At 39.2% G+C, this 20,615-nt stretch overlaps 1 protein-coding gene across 8 annotated transcripts in view; it reads right to left on the bottom strand.

The window, feature by feature from the left end:
- Positions 1-13,204: 13,204 nt before the first annotated feature.
- Positions 13,205-20,615, bottom strand: part of SCN8A (sodium voltage-gated channel alpha subunit 8) — a 243,686-nt gene continuing 236,275 nt past the window's right edge. For all 8 annotated transcript variants that reach the window (XM_073663217.1, XM_073663214.1, XM_073663213.1 and 5 more), the window contains 2 exons: positions 18,161-18,431; positions 13,205-15,852 (listed from right to left, as the gene is read on the bottom strand). In XM_073663217.1, the coding sequence (XP_073519318.1) occupies positions 14,705-15,852; positions 18,161-18,431 (1,419 nt within the window). In that variant the 3' untranslated portion in view covers positions 13,205-14,704. The remainder of the gene's footprint in view (positions 15,853-18,160; positions 18,432-20,615) is intronic.

Raw genomic sequence — 20,615 nt, 5'->3', positions numbered from 1 at the left:
AATATTGTTTGGCAACGTACCCAGCCTAGGGTGTTTCTATCCGCAAGCATTAGAAATGAACAACCATGTGCTAAGTTCCTATGTGAGGGCTTTACACAAAAAGATTAAGCAAGTACATGATAATGTCTTCAGTTCTCTTCCAGATCCAGATCAAGACTCTAGCAGCCATACGCTGCAACCTGGAGACTGGGTGGTTATAAAAAGACACGTGAGGAAAAGCCTAGATCCACGGTTTGACGGACCCTTTCAAGTTCTGCTGACCACAAGTACAGCCGTTAAGCTAGAGGGAAAAGAGACCTGGATTCACGCGTCCCATTGCAAAAAGATACTAGAAGAACCAGCGGACAAAGAATGATGACATTGTTTATACTTACCTGCATACTTGCGACCACAGGTGCATGGACTAGGTTAGGCACCATGGATGGAGACGACAATAGATTCGTTAGACACCATCTTGCTCTAATCGATGGACTAAAGGAGCAAAACCAGACCATTGCTAATTGTTGGATATGTACACATGCCCCTGTGACGTCCACTAGCATACCCTTTCTCGCTGTCCCGGTCTCATGGGAAGAGATAAACTTTTGAGTGAACTGTTCAGATACTTTGGCCAATAATTCCACACAGAGATTTTTCTTTCTAAATCCCGCAAATTGGTTTAAAGCTATTGGTGGGTGGTTGGCTGGTATAGTACAAGCTATTTTACAGGTTTTGCTAATGTGTCTTGCGGTTTATTTGGTTTTTAAGCTTTTTCTAATGTGCATTCAGCGTTGTACTAAAAGAAAACATAGAAATTCGTATTGATAAATGAAGGAACAAAAGGATGGAATGTTATAGCAGAAGATGGAGTCCCTCAAGTTTAAAGGCCCAATCTATGCTATATAAGTCTGACAGTTATTTTAGGTGAAAACAACAGCTATGAATGTTCCTTCTTTTATCAATAGCGTGTCCTTGCTAAAAAGATAACGTGATTCTCCCTGGCCAGAGGTTTCTTCTTGTAGCAATAATGTGTTCTTGCAGAAAGATGAAATGACCTTGCTAACTAGATAAGTCTAATTAAATATTTTAAAGCATACAGAAACTAGCTTTTTTCGCTTGTTCAGCTAAACTGTATAATCGAACCATATATGGCAAATCCGTTTCCTGCCTTTAGGGTGTATATTAGCCCTGTGTTTTGTAATAAAGTTTTTAGAGTATGTTTAGACACAAACATCCTGTCCTGTGTCTTCATTCTCTCTGAGCTCGTAATCCAAAGGATAGAAGACGTAAAATTCAGAGACGACATAGCCTAGGTCCCCTTCTTTTGAGTATCCCTGACGTAGGAATGCAGCCTCCCTTGCCTTCTTTGTAGCAGAGTATCTTTTCACCAGGCTCACTAGGTCATCTGTTTTCTGGGGATCTCCTTTGGCAACCCAGATTTGCATGGATTTCGGTAGTGAATAGTTAAATCGATCCACTACCACGCTTTCCACCATCTGTGCTGGAGAGCATGTCTCGGGCTGCAGCCATTATTTCACCAGGTAACAGGTCAAACATCTGAGACCCGGTAAGTTTGTCTTTTTGGTAGCGCCAGAGGAGCACTCGGACTGCTAGGGTATGCCCAAAGTACCATAATCTCTGCCGTCAGCTTGTTGTAGTCCTTGCCTGCACTAGTCTGCAGGGCAAGGTCATAATAAACCTTCTGTGGCTCCCCAGTAAGATACGGCGCCAGGACCTCTGCCCATTGCTCCGGGGCAATTTTTCCCTGTCTGCCACCCTCCCAAATACTGTCAGGAAAGCCTCAACATCATCTTTCAGAATCATTTTCTGCAAGGCCTCCCGTACTGTCCACCTCACACAAATACCGTCCCCTTGGCTGGCGGAAAATCTCCCGTCCCCGGACAGTTTCCGCCAAGAGAGTAATCTGCTACTGCTATTGCCACTGGTGCTGTTGAAACTGTTGCATCAGAAGTTTGTTGTTCTCTTGTTGGGCCTGCATCAGTTACTTCACAATCTTTTCCATTTTGTCCGATCATGCTTTCACCCAGGACATTCAGATTTTATCCAGCAAAATAAAATTAGCAAACTGGTCATCTGTGCTCTCTGGGGTTTCATGCCCGCATTCTGCACCAATTGGAGGGATTTACTCGCTTTTAGGCAGCTGGTAGAATTCAAACAGGCATGTCGTTTCTGGGTTAAACAGTGCAGTTTATGAAAGTGCATAAACTTCCAGCAGAACGGAAAACAAACAGCCATTCTTCGGCATAAACGAAGAAAATAAACAGTCCATATACAGGCACATGCGGTCTCACCTGTCCAGCTGTCTCTCAAGTTATTTTTGAGACCAGCAAAAACAGCTCTTTTCACCTCTCTTCACAGACACAGACCGCAGTCTCTCACCCGTGCAGCAATCCTGGCACTTCACGTGGCTCAGTTTAGTCCGCAAGAAACGGTACTGTGCAGCTCCCAGCAGAATCTACACTCTGCTCAGTTCCCCAGCACACCAAGTGAACATACTTTCTGCTTCTAGCAAAAAGCTATGCAGGTGCCTCTAATCAAACCCTGTAGAGTTGAGATTTAACCCTGTCCTACCTCGCTTTGCTACACCTCACAATAGCATTTTTTTTCCATATACACAAAGGCACTGGGAGCTCTACACATTCAATTCCAAACTAAAACATGAACAAAACATCAATTTTAAAACCACTGTGGCACGGTGGTGCAGTGGTTAGCACAGCAGCCTTACAGTGCTGGGGTCCTGGGTTCAAATCCCACCAAGGACAACATCTGCAAGGAGTTTGTATGTTCTCCCCGTGTTTGCGTGGGTTTCCTCCCACAATCCAAAGACATATTGATAGGGAATCTAGATTGTGAGCCCCAATGGGGACTGCGACAATAATGTATGTAAAGCACTGTGGAATATGTTAGCGCTATATAAAAATAAAGATTATTATTATTATTAAAATGAAGAAAAAGAAATAAGCTGCTTAAAAAAATATCAGTGTCTGCATTTTCATTTACAAACTTGAATATTTACAGTTTTACTGAAATTTGCTTAGACTTAGCTTTTCTGGTAATCATTGAACTAATATTTAGTTGTACTATATAATCTTTATTTCTGATAACTGCTTTACATCTGTGTTGTATGGAGTCAACTAACCTCTGACACCTGCGAACAGTTATTCCAGCCCAAGCTGACTGGACTACATTCCACAGTTATTTTACACTCTTAGGTTTGTATCAAAACCAGCATTTTTATGTCACTACACAAATTCTCAATCAGACTGTGGTCTGGGGATTGAGCTGGTCACTTCAAAACATCAATCTTTTTGGTCTGAAACCAGGATGTTGCCAACTTTCTGATGTGTTTTGGTTCATTGTCCTGCTGAAACACCCATTTGAAGGCCATTTCTTCTTCATAAGGAAGCAGGGGGTTGGACCAGATGACCCAGGAGGTCCCTTCCAACTCTACCATTCTATGATTCTATGAAATATGACCTATTCCAGTATTTTGATATAGTCAAACTGGTCTATGGTGCCTGGTATGCAATCAATTGGCCCAACTCCATAGTATGAGAAAAATCCTCAAACCATTATGCTTACACCTGTTTTAGTCTTCACAGTGTACTGTGGTTTGAATTCAGTGTTTATGGGTTGTCTCACTGTCTACAGCCTTTAGACCCAATAAGAAAAATCTTGCTCTCATCTGTCCATAGAATTTTGCGCCACTTCTCTTCAGGCCAGTCAATGTGTTCTTTGGCAAACTGTAACCTTTTCAACACATCTTTTTTTCAGCAATGATACTTTACAAGGGTTTCTTGCAAATAGTTTGCCTTCACGTAGGCGTCTTCTAATGATTGTAGGACTCACAGGTACAGTTGAAACCAGAAGTTTACATACATTATATAAAAAGACACATATGCATGTTTTTCTCAATATCTGATATGAAATCAGAATAAACCTTTCCCTTTTTAGGTCAATTAGGATCATCATAATTTTTAATATTTGCTAAATGCCAGAATAATGAGAGAGAGAGAATGTTTTAAGACATTTTTATTATTTATTGCAAAGTCAAAAGTTTACATACATTTCATTAGTATTTGGTACCATTGCCCTTAAACTGAATGACTTGGGTCAAACGTTTGGGATATCCTTCCACAAGGTTGTCACAATAGTTGGTCGGAATTTGGGCCCATTCCTCCTGACAAAACAGGTTTAACTGATCCAGGTTTGTAGGTCGCCTTGCTCACACCTGCCTTTTCAGCTTTGCCCATAAATATTCAATAGGATTGAGATCAGGGCTTTGTGATGGCCACTCCAAAACATTGACTTTGTTAACCTTAAGCCAGTTTGTTACCATTTTGGCAATATGCTTCGGGTCATTGTCCATTTGGAAGACCCATTTCCGCCCAAGCTTTAACGTCCTGGCTGATGTCTTGAGATGTTGCTTCAGTATTGCCACATAATCTCATGATGCCATCTATTTTATTAAGTGCACCAGTCCCTCCTGCAGCAAAACAACCCCACAACATGATGCTGCCAGCCCCATGTTTCACGGTTGGGATGGTGTTCGTAGGCTTCTAAGCTTCTCCGTTTTTCCTCAAAACATAACGATGGTCATTATGCCCAAAAAGTTAAATTTTAGTTTCATCAGACCACAGGCATTTCTCCAAAAATTAAAGTCTTTGTTCCTGTGTATATTTGCAAATATTAATCCGGCTTTTTTATGTTTCTTTTGGAGTAATGGCTTTTTCCCGGAAAAATGGTCTTTTAGCCCATGTTGATACAGTGCTTGTTTCACTGTGGTTATTGACACAATCTTACCAGCTTCCACCATCATCTTCACAAGGTCTTTTGCTTTTGTCCTTGGGTTGATGTGCACGTCAGACCCAAGCATGTTCATCTATGGGACACAGAACCCGTCTCCTTCCTGAGCAGTATGATGGCTGGACATTCCCATCTTGTTTGTACTTACGCATAATTGTTTGCACAGATGAACGAGGCACCTTCAGGGATCTTGAAATTGTACCCAAGGATGAGCCAGACTTGTGCAAGTCCACAATTTTCTTCCTGATATCTAGGCTAATTTCTTTAGACTTTTCCATGACACTACACAAAGAAGCAGTGTGTTGAAAGTGTGCATTAAAATACATCCACAGGTGTGTCTCTAATTAATTCAGATGTTGCCAAAAAAACCTGTAAGAAGCTTCTGAACACATGACATCATATGGGCAGTCCAGAATTGTTTAAAGGCATAGTAATCTTAGTGTATGTAAACTTTTGACTTTGCAGGAAGTAAAAAAAGGCCTTAAAACATTCTCTCTCTCATTATTCTGGCATTTGGCAAATATTAAAAATTATGGTAATCCTAATTGACCTAAAACGGGAAAGGTTTATTCTGATTTCATGTTAGATATTGAGAAAAACATGCATATGTGTCTTTTTATATAGTGTATGTAAACTTCTGGTTTCAACTGTAACTGAAGATCTTTTTTGTTCTTCTGGAGTTGATCATTGGAAGCTTGTTTGCCATTCTTGTGATTCTATGATCTATGTGGATGGCAGTATTTTTTTTCTACCATGTGTTTTGTTTGCCATTTTAAAGCATTGGAAATCTTTTTAGCTGAGCAATTATTCTCTGCACGTCTTTATGTTTTACCCTCTCCAATCAACTTCTTGATCACACAGTTCTTCCTCCTTCGGTACACTGTCTGGAACGACTATTTACTCACTTAGAAAGAGCAAAAAACAGCAGGTACATTTACTGCCATCTTTTAAATAAGGGACATAATTGACATGTTTCTTCAGAGAATGAATGACCTCACTAATTGAACTCCATAGTGCTATTAATTAGAACACCCCTATTTTCATTAAATGAGTCAATTACACCCAAATAGAAGTGTGCATGTTATGACTTGATTCTGTTAGTTGCCCATTACTTGCTTACACCTTAGTCATTAATTTTTTTTCTCATGTTGATCTTTTCTGCCCAAAACAGTAATTAAACACATTAGTGATGTCAGACTATTATTTTGCACATAACTGTAATAATGGCAACAAGACAAACATTTGTCACAACAGGACACCGTATATAAACTATATGGGTGAAAGTATTGGGACACCTCTAGTAATAATTGAATTCAGGTTTTTCATTAAGTCCTATTGCAACATCTGTATAGAATCAGTGCAGTCTCAATTTACAAACATTTGTGAAAAAATGTCTCATTCTAAAGAGCTCACTAAATTTGAGTGTGGTGCCATAATAGGACAGCACAGGTGTAACAAGTCAGTTTGTGAAATTTCTTCCCTCCTAAATATTCCCTGACCAACTATGACTGGTATTATTGAAAACTTAAAGTGTTTATGAACCACAACAATTCAGCCACAAAATAATAGATTATATAAAGTTATAGATTAGGGTCACTGAGTGCTGAAGTTCATAGTGAATAAAAGTCACCAGTGCTCTTATGACTCAATAACTGTACAGTTGTAAACCTTTGGTGGAACATCAACACAAAAACTGTGCTGGAAACTTCATGGCATGGGTATCCATGGCTGAGAAACTGCGTGCAAGCCTTATGCCACCAAGCGCCAAGTGTCAGATTGAGTGGTGTAAAGCAAACTGCCATTGGCCTCGGAAGCAGTACAAATTGTGGAGAAATCACACCAGGAAATGGTGAATGTCAGAATCTTACCAGCATGACTGCATTGTGTCAACTGTAAAGTTTGGAGAAGGTATAAAACTATTGGGTTGTTCTTCCGGAGTTGGCATAGGTCCCTTAGTTCCAGCAAAGGGAAATTGTCCAGCATGATTGTGCACAAACCATAAAGGTCCATAAAGGCATGGTTGGGTGAGATTGGATTCTGGCCCACACAGTGCCCTGACCTCAACCCCATCGAACACTTTTTTGGATGAACTAACATGGAGATTGCATGCCAGGCGCTCTAGTCCAGACACACTACAAAAGCCTTCCCAGAAGAGTGGAAGTGATATAACTGCAAAGGGGAGACTAAATCCATATTAATGCATATGGATTTAGAATGAGAAGTAATTAAAGCACTTGAAGTATAATGTGTAGTTGCCCCAATATTTTTGTCTACAGTGTATGTTGGAAGAATTTGCCAGCATGCAATGGAAATACTGATCTAAAAAAAATATGTGAACGAAGCCTTGTCTTTAGAAATACTGAGAGAGAAAAATCATTTTTTAAAGCACATGGGTTTAAGAAACCTTGCAGGTCTGTCTGGGGTTTTATATTATTTTAAACCAAGATTTATTATTCACCTCAATTGGATATGTAAGTACACATTACAAATATTCCCCAAACTTTGATGCATTTTATTTTCTTAGCCATAGTTTCTTGATAACGAGTGACTATTTATATAATCTTCACTCTAAGGCCAGGTCCCCACTATCAGTATTTGGTCAGTATTTTTTCTCAGGAGTGGGAGGCAAAACCAGGATTGGGTGATAAATGCAGAATTGGTGACTTGTTTCTATTATACCTTTTCTCTGATTATTCTCACCTGGTTTTGGCTCCCACTCCTGAGAAAAAAATACTGACCGAATACTAATAGAGGGGCCGTGGCCTAATATAGAGTATTTTGTGAATCTTTCTTCAGTATGAGCTGGTATCGACTTAAAGAATACTTATCACCAGATCAAAATAGGTCAGTCTTAGCTATTATTTTATTCCAGTGGTTCTGAGTAATCCGGTTTTTAATTTTTCTTGACTCATAATATGGTTATAGCCATATGGGCATTTTATTTAGTACACGGGTAAAATTGCAGAGCAGACTAAAAGACATTAACCAGAGAATCCGGTGAGTAATGCCTCCTTGTAAAGACAATAAAATTAGCACTAAATAAAAATAGGCCCAAATCTCTGGAAACATATGGGAATTTAATTAAAACAACAACAAAAAATCCCAGAATAATCAGAGGAGCAATGAGAATACAATAAAAGCAAAAACTGGCTAATCTTCACCAGGTAACGAGTCCTCTGTATATCTGTTGTTTCAGCAGATTTTATGTGTTGACACAGATTGCAGCAGTAATATCTCCCATACACAAAACAAATAAGATATGACATCCTGATCTCCTATCTCTATAGCCTACTCAACAAAGCGTAGTTGTAAATCTAGCACTGTCAACTAGTTCGAAGTAATAAAATACTTAATAGTAAGGATCAGCAGGTCTGTTTGCGTCTATCGGCCTCTTTTGCTTGCCAGAAGCTCCCTCCTCATCTCTGCAAAGACTTCAATGGGCAGCATATAATCTGATCCCTCAGTGAGAATAAAGGGGTCTTCTGGTGCTTTGATAAAAGTCTGGTCTGCAGTCACTCTGTGTGACTGCAGACTTCTGAATCTTGACCTCATGCAGTCGCATTGTCAGGATACTGCAGTGCATACGCTAGTAAAGATTCACTGGTATGGAGTGGTAACATGATTGTCAGTATGCGGTTTGCATACTTTGGACTACATTCCAGCTAGAAGTGACTGGCTTCTTTCAATACAATTGAATCTAGACAAGCCAAGAACGTCTAGTTGGCATGTGACATGAATGCAAATAGCCAACTTGCAGACATGTGACCGCCCGATCTCACTGGCATGAGGTTGTCAGGATTCATAAGTCTGCAATTACATACCGAATGACCTCTTTAGCGTCCAGCTCCTGTATATAAATGGATTTTAACAGTTTTTAGAAGTGATCAGTTAAAGAGGAGAAAGAGTGTTTCACAAGTGTCTCTCTAAAAAAGAAATATTTTTATATTCACCTACACTATTGATTACTTCAACGTTCGTTGAAACAACAATTTTACAAATGTTAAAAAGTGAAAACCCTTACTTTTAGTATAACAAAATGGAAACATAGAGGTTTTCAGCCCTTGATCTAAAACAGGTTTCCCATTATTAATAAAGATGACAGTAATTCATGTTTGTGACTGAATTTCACCACTATTCCTCTTGGGTTGCTTAGAAATTTATTTTTTAATATTTATCAGACTTTATTAATCAAGACATTGAATTATACCCACCTCATCTTTCTTCTGAACAGATTGCATGACGATAGTATGCACAGACAAAAACAAGGATTCTCTAGAAGGTCTTTGTATTGTAATTTCTAAAATTAGTAGAATTGCATTTGGGGGAAAAATAAATACATTTTGAAGAACTGGTATAGCTATATAGAGAGCAATGAGACACTGAAGAGCATGAAAAAGGCACACAGCAGACACCCTTTTCTTGTACAATAAAAAGACTAATATTTATTTGATTTTCCTTTTGATTTGTGGTAGTAGTTATTCCTTTTGTAAATCAAGTTTGGGTAAAATGAGCATTAACCACCATGCATTTTGCTAACACAACCTTAGATTTAATAGTGTCCGCATACATAGCTTAACACTTTGCCTCAACAATATTAAAGAAAGAAAAAGAGAAAAAAATTAAGCAAAAATTAATTTCCCGGGTTCGATCAAGCTGTGTTTTATATCATGAAATAATATGGACAAAGTGAGCGGTTAAAGTCACATATACAGTCCCTGACAGAAGTTATGTCGCTTATCCAGGTTATGTAAATAAAAGCTTATAACCTGACGTTAAATTCATCCATTGGTTTTATAAATTACTCTTTTGAAAGCTGAAACCCTCCCAAATTTGGTTTAGGTTAAGAATATAAATTGGCATCAATGCTGAAATATTGATCATTTAATGAACACAGAACGGTCAGATTTTGGCAAGACAAAAGTTTTGTCGCCTGGTCATATAATGCACCCAATCCTAGTTTACATTCTCACCAGTGCTCAGTAAATGATTGGTTAATTAGTGGGTGTGTATAAAAAGAAACCCAGCACCCCAGACCTTCACTTTAACTGCAACTTGAGCTCTGACAACATGCCAAACATACACGCTGCGACCAAAGCCTTGATTATCAAGAGGCTGAAGACCAGATCTACTGCAGAGGTGGCTGGCACCTATAATGTGTCTTAGCTTCAAGTACAAAGAATTAAAAAAAGATTTGAAGAGACTGGAGATGTGTTTGACAAGCCCAGGTCCAGCAGACCCGGCAAGACAACTGCTCAGGAGGAACGTTTGTTTGTTAGAAATTCCAAAGCAAGCCCCTCTTCCACTGCAGCAGAGCTCCAACACGCCTGGTCACCTCAAGTCCCTGTGTCAACTAGAACAGTTTGTAGGATTCTGTCTCGAAATGGCCTCCATGGTCGAATCAGTGCCCAGAGGCCAGCACTAAACAAAAGACAAATAAAAAGCATTTGCAAAGTCCCATAGCCTGCTAAACAGATGGACGCTGGAAAAGTGGCAGAAGGTGGATTTCTCTGATGAATCTTCAGTAGAATTACACCACAGCCGCTGCAAATACTGCAGGAGACCTACTGGAGCCCGTATGGATCCAAAATACACCCAGAAAACAGTTACATTTGGTGGTGGAAAGATAATGGTCTTGGGTTACATTCAGTATGGGGGTGTGCGAAACATTTGCAAGGTGGAAGGCAATATCAATAGCCTAAAATATCAAGTAGTATTAGCTACATCTTACATTCTGAATCATAAAAGGGGTCAAATTCTGCAGCAGGATGGTGCTCCATCTCATACATCCATCTCTACAACAAAGTTCCTCCAGGCAAAAAAGATCAAGGTGCTCAAGGACTGGCCAGCCCAGTCACCAGACATGAACATCATTCAGCATGTTTGGGGTAGGATGAAAGAGGAAGCTTGGAAGATAAAACCAAAGAATCTAGATGAACTCTGGGAGGCATGTAAGACTGTATTCTTTGCTAGTCCTGATGACTTCATTAATAAATTGTATGAATCATTATTGAACCGCATGGATGCAGTCCTTCAAGCTCATGGAAGTCACACAAAATATTAAATATGACTCTAATAACAGCACAACTTCATTCACCAATGTTATGCAACATATATTTGTATTGTAAGATAATTATTTGTTTGAATATCACATTACTTTCTGTGGGCGACAAAACTTTAGTCTTGCCAAAATCTGACCATTCTGTGTTCATGAAATGATCAATATTTCAGCATTGATGCCAAATAATTTTCTTAACCCAAACCAAATTTGGGAGGGTTTCAGCTTTCAAAAGAGTAATTTATAAAACCAATGGGTGAATTTAACATCAGGTTATAAGCTTTTATTTACATAACATGGATAAGCGACATAACTTCTGTCAGGGACTGTAGGTTATAGTTGCCTGTCAACTGCTTTATGTTAGTGACACAATAAGTTTGGCAATAGTTTTAGTTTCCTCACGGTGTTCTTAGACATATACTTTAAATGGGAGGGCTAGCAATTTTAGGGTCAGACAAGGCAAGGCAAGTATATAATATATATTTAAGTAATGCTCACAACATGTATTTGTAGAAAAAGGCATACAACGTAACAAGATTTTGCATGGACAACCGTCATGGGACCGTGGCCACACAGCTGGAATAGAATTTGGAATAGCTTTATGACATAAAAAAATGGGACTGTTACATCAATACCAAATATTGCTTGGAGGTATCAGTGTTAGGCATGGTTGCCCTCCTGACTATTTTACTAGCCCTCCCTTGTAAACCTTTGTTTTTTTTTACAATTTATTGAAGCCAGTCATTGAAATAACTTCGAATATTCAAGATTGTTTTTCTATTCAGCTTTAAGCTACTTGTCAAAAACATAAGTATATTCTATCCTATCTTGCTCTTGGCCTTTCAGTTTCGGAGAAACACTGCATCACAGACTACACAGCACATTGGTACTTGTTTTTTTTTTATTTAGTGAAGCTTCATTTTTCATCACCTCTTCCCGTTGCCCAAATTAAAGACATACAAAATGTAAGACATGAGATTTATCAGTGCCTCATTACTGCCACGTTTCTGCTGGTGATGGATTCACTCTGCTACCTATACCCCGAATAAAGAGAACTAGCATTTGGCATTTGCTTTGGTGATATGTTCCTAAAATAAAGAAAATAATTGTGAGCCTGTTGAGTAACTATAGAATCATTTGCTAGATATCTGAACAACAATATTTCAATTCATAGATAGATATATACACACAAAAAATGATGAAAAGAAACCAAATCGGAAAGACTGTAAAATGTAGCGTTCTGTGATATCACCAGCCTCAGAAATTTGTTGCAAGTGGCTATATAAAACATCTTGGCTTCTCACAGCATAAATATATTTATATGAACATTAGCCAAATGTTGCATAGAAGTGGTCAGAATTTATTGCACACTGGAATGAGAAAAGACGACTCGTAATATCGGTTTGTGTTGTGACTTCAGGGATATACATTTCAAGCTGAAGCATCTGGCATTGTACAAAAGAAATATAAAATAAAACATAAAGATGACAATGGCATAAGCCAGAAGCCATTCTATTTAATTTGTCATTTTTGTTCGTATTTACAAAAAAAAACATGTCAATAAAATAATGATATTTTACAGCATTTATAGTATTCCTCTTAAAAAGTTGAACCACACTTTTCAGCTTCTTGTGCTGTTTGCAACTTAGCCTGTACATATGTATGGCATTGGTTTATTATAATACATCCTATCGTAGCTGTAAATGGAAAAAAAATGCTATATCAAGTTATAAATCGTTCTTTTGTCTAGATTCCCGCTTTCCATGCTAACCAGCTTCTCTTAGGCCATTGCTTTGGAAATTGAGTTCCACTTGGCACAGAGGTAATGATTTTCAGTGAAATACAATATAATGGAGAACATAATATGGTCTGATACCAAATGGCAATGGACGACATGACATCTCATGCATTCTGCGAGTCGGTTAAATATCAGGCATTTTTGTTTGGTCCACACCAAGAATGTCTTTTCTTCATATCCTACATTTACACCAAAAACTTCTTAGCAGCATCAGCTAGTAAACAGAATACAGCATGCTTGGGTTTTTTTTTTGCATAATGTTCCTGCAGCACCAGCGAGGTGTTCTCTCCAAAAACATTAACCAGGAATGAAAATAAAAGAACTTAATTTTTCCAAAAGTGTAAAAGACAAATGCCGAAAGGACAAACGTTCATTGAAAATAAAAAGAAAACATTATGAACGACATCAGTCTCAAACATTCTTAGCCAAGTCAATGTACATACAGATCATGTCAACTCGGGTGACGATGCAAACAACGAGTGAGAAAGGCTTACACGATAGGCTTACACGATTGGCGGCAAAAGTGTCTCAGTGCAGTACCGGTGTGGGGGTGCATTTATTTTTATTTTATAATGCACAGCGAGACTTTACTAAGTAAAAGCCATCATAATTTGCATTCATCCTAAAATTCATTGGCCATTGTTGCCATGATGATGATGGTACCAGATCCTTATTTATTCAAAAATAAAGAAATAAATGTTATGACAAAAACAGTGAGAACACATGCCATATAAAGTGCTAAGCTATGACTTGTCCCAAGAGAAACAAAATGACCTTCTTCACAAAACCTACTGAGATCAAGTAAAGCCACCCAACGCAAACTGACATAATTCTGCCACTAAAAGGCTTCTATAAATATTGCAGTTTTGCTTCTGCTATATATGCCCTTTGTAGAATGGAGACTAAAAACATTGCAAAATACAAAAGCAGAATTTCATAAGCCCTAGATTTTGGTTTACAGTGACATAGTATTAGAAGCTAAAGTCTCATCTTTTTTTTGTTCTTTTACAATTTATATTACCCCAGGAAAGGAAACCTCAAGCAGCAACTAGTAGTTTTCATTTGTATGTAATATGTGCAAAAGTGACATTATTTGTAAAGAATTTGAATAAACATACACAAATCGTTCTGTCTAGCTTTAATCCCTAACCATGACGTGTAAAAGATTGAAGATTTGGTAAATATTGGTGAAGGGTATATATATATATACTAGGTTGCCTCCAGATACAGTGTTCAGTATTCAGTGGTGTGCCTCAAACTTATGGCTTAGCCACTGCAGTGGACAGAGTACTGATGTTTTGTGTTTTATGAGTCTTCATGCATGATTCCTGATCACAGCATGCCATCATGCAAGTCATTTCTATGCATTGAACGAGCACAATTTATTTAATTTTTTTTGGAATCGGCCTGAGCAAATGACCCCTCAGACCGAAGAATAACCTGATTTTCCCATCTCCCGAATCACATGAAGCCCATGTAGAAAAAATTATGCAGATATATCAAATAAACTGTGACAATTATGCAGCATGGGCATAATGTTTAGGTTTTTTTTTTTGGTGTGTGTTTTTTTTTTTTTTTACAAATTTTTTTTTTTTTTTCGCCAGATTTTTTTTTGTCTTGTTTTGCTGCTTGACTAATGTAACGATGCAAATATAGTTTTGCATGAATAATCAAACCCCTAAGTGGTGCTTTTTTTTTTGATTTTCATAGTAATAATAAGAATAATCATAATAATATGAGAAAATAAACTCCATTTGGCTGATCTGGAATTGGACAATTCCTTTCAGCTCTGGTTGTTTCTCCTAAGTTGCATTGATTGATGGGAGACATGCAGTATCCACCTGCCCAACAACAGAACATCCTTGTAATAGTCTTTTAACCAGGTGGTGCGTCACTGCCATACAGTAAAATGCAACAATGTCACAATAAGCAGATTGTTTGGTATTGATCTTTAGGTAAGTGTCTCCATAGCTGATCTGCATTGATAGATTTATTAAATTTGTAAACAATCTTTGCTTGCAAATTTGAAACGTTAACATTTGTTCTCAACACTTGGATTCCCTGACATATTTTTGTTTTTTCGCTCTTTCTCTAATTGCTTCTTGTATTCTTTCTTGTTTTTCCTTTTCAGGTTTAGTTACACTGTCATATGATGGCAGCGAGGCCGTAGAAGGGGTGCCTTCTTTCCTTTCCATATTTGTTCCTCCATTCTCCATTTTGGTAGAAGAAGGCTTTCTACAAACAAATCCTCGTTTTGATAAATGTCGTCTGTACGCCTGCTGTATAACAACAGCGGAAACATCCTCTTGTTTGCGTCTGAGCGTAGTAGTGATGGGCTCGTAAGACACTTTTGAAGGGTTGGAAGCTACAAAGCGCTCTTCCATCTGCTGACGCAATATATCAAGCTCGCCGCTCTCTCCAAGTACACGTTTGGTGAAGGCAAAAAGGATGTCCAGACAATGAATTCTGTCGCCACTCACCATAGGCAAATCCATGGCAATTAGTTCTATGGTGTTTGGCTTGGGGACTCTCAGCGGATGCTCCAAAGCATCTGCAAAATCTGGGAGTTTGCTAAATTGTATGAACTGAGTGGCATCGGGGTCAAATTTCTCCCAAATTTCATAAAATGTTTCAAAATCATCCTCACTCAAAGGATCTGCACTCTCTTCTGTAGCCACGCTAAAATTTTCTAGGATGATAGCAATGTACATGTTCACCACTATGAGAAAGGATATGATTATGTACATAACAAAAAAAAATATCCCGACAGAGGGGTTCCCACAATCACCTTGCATTGGACTTCCTGGGTTTTCTTTTTTAGGATCGCAATCTGGGGGACGATTTAAGATGGGCAACAACAAGCCATCCCATCCAGCAGAGGTAGTAATCATAAATAAGCAGATCATGCTATTGCCAAAGGTCTCAAAGTTGAACATGTCATCTATGCCCGCTTCTTTCTTTACATAGGCAAAGTTAGACATTCCAAATATGGAAAAAATGAACATAACGAGAAATAAAAGCAGCCCAATGTTAAATAAGGCCGGCAATGACATCATTAAGGCAAAAAGCAGGGTTCGTATTCCTTTGGCACTTTTGATTAAGCGAAGTATACGGCCAATACGAGCCAAACGGATAACTCTGAAGAGTGTTGGGGAGACAAAGTATTTTTCAATCAGATCAGCCAGGAACATACCTGTTGGGAAGATGAACATAATCAACACATAATAAAGACACAAGAAAAGAAAAATACAAAAAAGTTTATATTCCCCTTCCTACTACAGCCATTTTTTTTTACTTTTTATTAGCCCTTCCTTCCTAGAGACAAAACATTTTTATTCTTCCATTCAGAAGAACGAGTGGCTGTACGAGGGCTTGTCTTATGCTGGACAAGACAGTACGATTACGGTGATACAAAATGTATAGGTTTTTTATGTTTTACAACTTTTAAAAAAATTATAACAATAGAATTTGGCTATGTATCACCATTTAAAGTCAATGGAGCTATCTGAGGGCTTTTATTTTTCAGGATGAAGTACACTGTGTGCAGAATTATTAGGCAAGTTGTATTTTAGAGGATTATTTTTATTATTGATCAACAACTATGTTCTCAATCAACCCAAAAGACTCATAAATATCCAAGCTTAATATTTTTGGAAGCTGGAGTGGTATTTTTTTAGATTTGGCTATCTTAGGAGGATATCTGTTTGTGCAGGTAACTATTACTGTGCAGAATTATTAGGCAACTTAAGAAAAACCAAATATAATCCCATCTCACTTGATTACTTTCACCAGATAAACCAATATCAGTGCACAAAATTTAGTAATTAACATTTCTGACATGCAAAAACAAAAAAAAATTAGTGATCAATACAGCCGCCTTTCTTTATGATGACACTCAACAGCCTTCCATCCATAGATTCTGTCAGTTGCTTGATCTGTTTTCGATCAACATTGCGTGCAGCAGCCACCACAGCCTTCCAGACACTGTTCCGAGAGGTGTACTGTTTTCCCTCCCTGTAGATCTCACATTTTATGATGGACCACAGGTTCTCTATGGGGTTCAGATCAGGTGAACAAGGGGGCCATGTCATTATTTTTTCTTCTTTTAGACCTTTACTGGCCAGCCACGCTGTGGAGTAGTTGGATGCATTTGATGGAGCATTGTCCTGCATGAAAATCATGTTTTTCTTGAACGATACCGACTTCTTCCTGTACCACTGCTTGAAAAGATTGTCTTCCAGAAACTGGCAGTAGGTCTGGGAGTTAAGCTTCACTCCATCCTCAACCCGAAACGGTCCCACAAGTTCATCTTTGATGATACCAGCCCATACCAGTACCCCACCTCCACCTTGCTGGCGTCTGAGTCGGAGAGGAGCTCTCTGCCCTTTACTGATCCAGCCTCTGGTCCATCAAGAGTCACTTTCATTTCATCAGTCCATAAAACCTTTGAAAAATCAGTCTTAAGATATTTCTTGGCCCATTCTTGACGTTTTATCTTATGTTTCTTGTTCAAAGGTGGTCGTTTTTCAGCCTTCCTTACCTTGGCCATGTCCCTGAGTATCGCACACCTTGTGCTTTTTGATACTCCAGTAACGTTGCAGCTCTGAAATATGGCAAAACTGGTGGCGAATGGCATCTTGGCAGCTTCACGCTTGATTTTCCTCAATTCATGGGCAGTTATTTTGCGCCTTTTTTGGCCAACACGCTCCTTGCGACCCTGTTGACTATTTGCAATGAAACGCTTGATTGTTCGGTGATCACGCTTCAAAAGTTTGGAAATTTCAAGACTGCTGCATCCCTCTGCAAGACATCTCACAATTTTGGACTTTTCAGAGCCCGTCAAATCTCTCTTCTGACCCATTTTGCCAAAGGAAAGGAAGTTGCCTAATAATTAAGCACACCTTATATAGGGTGTTGATGTCATTAGTCAACACCCCTCCTCATTACAGAGATGCACATCACCAGATTTACTTAATTGGTAGTTGGCTCTGAAGCCTATGCAGCTCGGAGTAGGACAACATGTATAAAAAGTATCATGTGATTAAAATACTCATTTGCCTAATAATTCTGCACACGATGTATAGCTTTCTATTTTAGGGAACACTCAACTTGTGTTATTCTATTTCTCCTTGGAGACAAGACAACCTAAAAACAGCAATTCTATTTAATGGTGTTTACCAGGCTGGTTAAAAAAACATAATATTTTAACAGTTAATAAACAGAGTAGTACCAATTATAAGATTTTTAAATTCAAATTTACAGGTTTTCTTTCGTCCCATCGGGTCTTGTACCTACAATCTTGCCTATCTTAGAACTTAATAGGAGCACTAACAAGGCAGAAACAGGGACCTTTATTAGGCCCTCGCTGCCATGTCAACAGCATAACAAGTTTGATCATGCTGTTGGGTGGGGGGTGAAAGGAGCTTTTCTCGCCTATCTAACCACTTAAATCTAGAGGTCTCCACTGACCTGTTCAGCTAATAGAATAAACACATACTTACCAACAATAGAAAGAATTACAACAACAAAGTCAAAAATGTTCCATCCGATGGTGAAGTAGTAATGCCTCAAGGCACACAATTTCAATACACATTCCGTTGTAAAAAAGCAAATAAAAACTAAATTGACCCAGTACAGGACATTCTCTGTATGTTTGGTCTGGTCATCTGTTTCCACCATCATGGTGACCATGTTGAGACAAATAAGGATCATGATGATTATATCAAACGCTTGTTGCGTGATCAAATCAAAGATGGCACCTTGGAATCTATTCTGTTGGAAAATGGAAATGGCAAATAGTTATGTATACAAGAGACAAGCCATTTTGTACGTTATTTTCTTCTACTTTTGACTACCAAAATATAGATAAACAGAACGTTTCGGTCATAGAAACACCCCTTTCGGAGGCCAGGCCCATCAATGCTATATAGTTGATCCTGTCTTCCCCCTTTAAAGATTATTTCCCACCTTACTAAAATGTCGAGGAACATGAAATCTAGTAGAATCAATGAGTTTTGGGAGGTGTTGCCAGGTGAGATTTGGCAAGTAGAGATGAGCGTATCGATGCAAATCAAACGTATGCCAAATTTTTGAGAATTCGCTGTACCAAGAGAATTTTAACAATGTGAGATTTACTACGTATGAATCACCTAAAATTGCTATCGTCATTTTACACACTACAGAAGATTACATCAGCCAGAGATGGCTCACATAACCTTGGGTGCAGCCGGGCAGGCTTCCACATAACGCTATTTCATCAGATGGTAAAAGTACAGCCAAACAGAGGGATTAACATAGCCTGTATAAAAAAACTGAATCTGGATAGTGAGAGGACGTCACATCTCATAGCTTAAAAAAAGAGATAGGGAACAAAGCCATAAACACTGAGGGTGTGTACACACGATCTGTGCTGTCAGCACTTTGAACGCAGCATACTTTATGCTACGTCCAAAGCGCTGCACGCAGGTGAATCCGCATGTGTTCATTGAACCATGCGGATTCACCGCATCCTATACATTACAATGATATAATTTCTCTTGTGGAGACTAGCGACTCAGCAAGAGAAATTGACATGCTGCGGTCTGTAAAGACGCGACGCATGTTCGTGTCCGCAGGTGATCTGCAGGAGCATGGAGATGCATAGTGGGCATGGGATTTCTTGAAATCCCATCCACTATGCTGTAACATCAGGCCACTGCAGAATTGCACGCAGCGCAAGTGCGCTGCGTCCAATCCACAGTGATTACTGATCGTGTGCACGTACCCTGAAAAAAACTGTACAGATGATGTGTGTGACAGCACGGCAGTGAAGAACAGTTACCGTCCATTTACCCATAGCCATTTATGCTGAGGTCACTTTGACATTATGAAGGCTGTGTTTTCACTAGAAGATTTGAAAGGGGCTGGATACAATCCTAGGAAACCCAAGAATGTAAAACAAATTGTCACGGGTGTGTCAGAGGTGACAGACAGTCGCCCTGCAGTGGGTTGCAGGAGATCTCTAAGTTTGGCATTGCAGACAGTTTCTTAGATAAGAGGCTGTCTTTAGGACAGAGCGGCTGCCTCTCTCTTGCTAATTAGCTCTCTGCCTGGGTGTATATATACCTGGTGTGTCCGAGAGGGAGGTGCTGGCTATATCCATTTCTATTTGTGAAGCTTAGCAGGAGCAGTACTTCGTCCTCTCTGGAGCTTGAGGCCGTGTGCTTATTTGGAGTTCATCTAAAGCTAAGCCATTTCCCCTGTTTTGTCCACCCTTGTTGTCTATAGAGTTTAGTGGAGGTTGACTAGTGCTCATCTCCTCCCATCCCTAGCCATGGCCATACGCCAGGGAGAGTAGGGCGAGGCACACGTGTGGCAATTGCTGAGGAGGCAATATAGGGACGTTAGGGGAGACAGGGTGACGCTAGACCAGACTAGGAGATCTCCACTTCCCCCTTTCCCTAGTGTCTGGGCTCCCTTTCCATTTTCCCTCTGTGTTGCACTGAGTCTTTCCCACACATGGCGTGACACATGTCTTTTCAGGACAACTGGAATATTTGTGATTTGCTGTAAATCGGTTTTCCAGCAAATCGACGCCTTCAGAAATATTCAGAGAGGTTGGCGAATTCGAATTTCAAAAGATTTACTCATCTCTATTGCAACTTTGCAGGAGTCCGGAAAGTCCCCCATTTTTCCAGCAGCCTCAAAGTAATTCTGAGAGAACTGTCAAATATGATTTATTATCAAACATTTATACTGAAACTACTAATCAACTTTTTATCAAGGATGGACAATTAGTGTTAGGACAGCGCCGGCACCCCTGCATGAGTCCCCTTCCTCCTCTTGGCAGGGACGCCGGGATGTTCACTTACCCTCCCCCACTGCTCCTGTCCCTGCAGCATTTACTTTCTCTCAGGACCTGCATATGGCATGCAGGTCTCCTGGGACTATGCTTAGGGTGTGCTCTCTGCTTTTAAA

The sequence above is a fragment of the Phyllobates terribilis genome, unplaced genomic scaffold, assembly GCF_046119375.1.
Source record: "Phyllobates terribilis strain yellow unplaced genomic scaffold, ASM4611937v1 Scaffold_2__4_contigs__length_985480577, whole genome shotgun sequence".
Taxonomy (NCBI): domain Eukaryota; kingdom Metazoa; phylum Chordata; class Amphibia; order Anura; family Dendrobatidae; genus Phyllobates; species Phyllobates terribilis.
The sequence above is the reverse complement of the archived record's forward strand: the minus strand, read 5'-3'. Positions and strand labels throughout refer to the sequence as shown.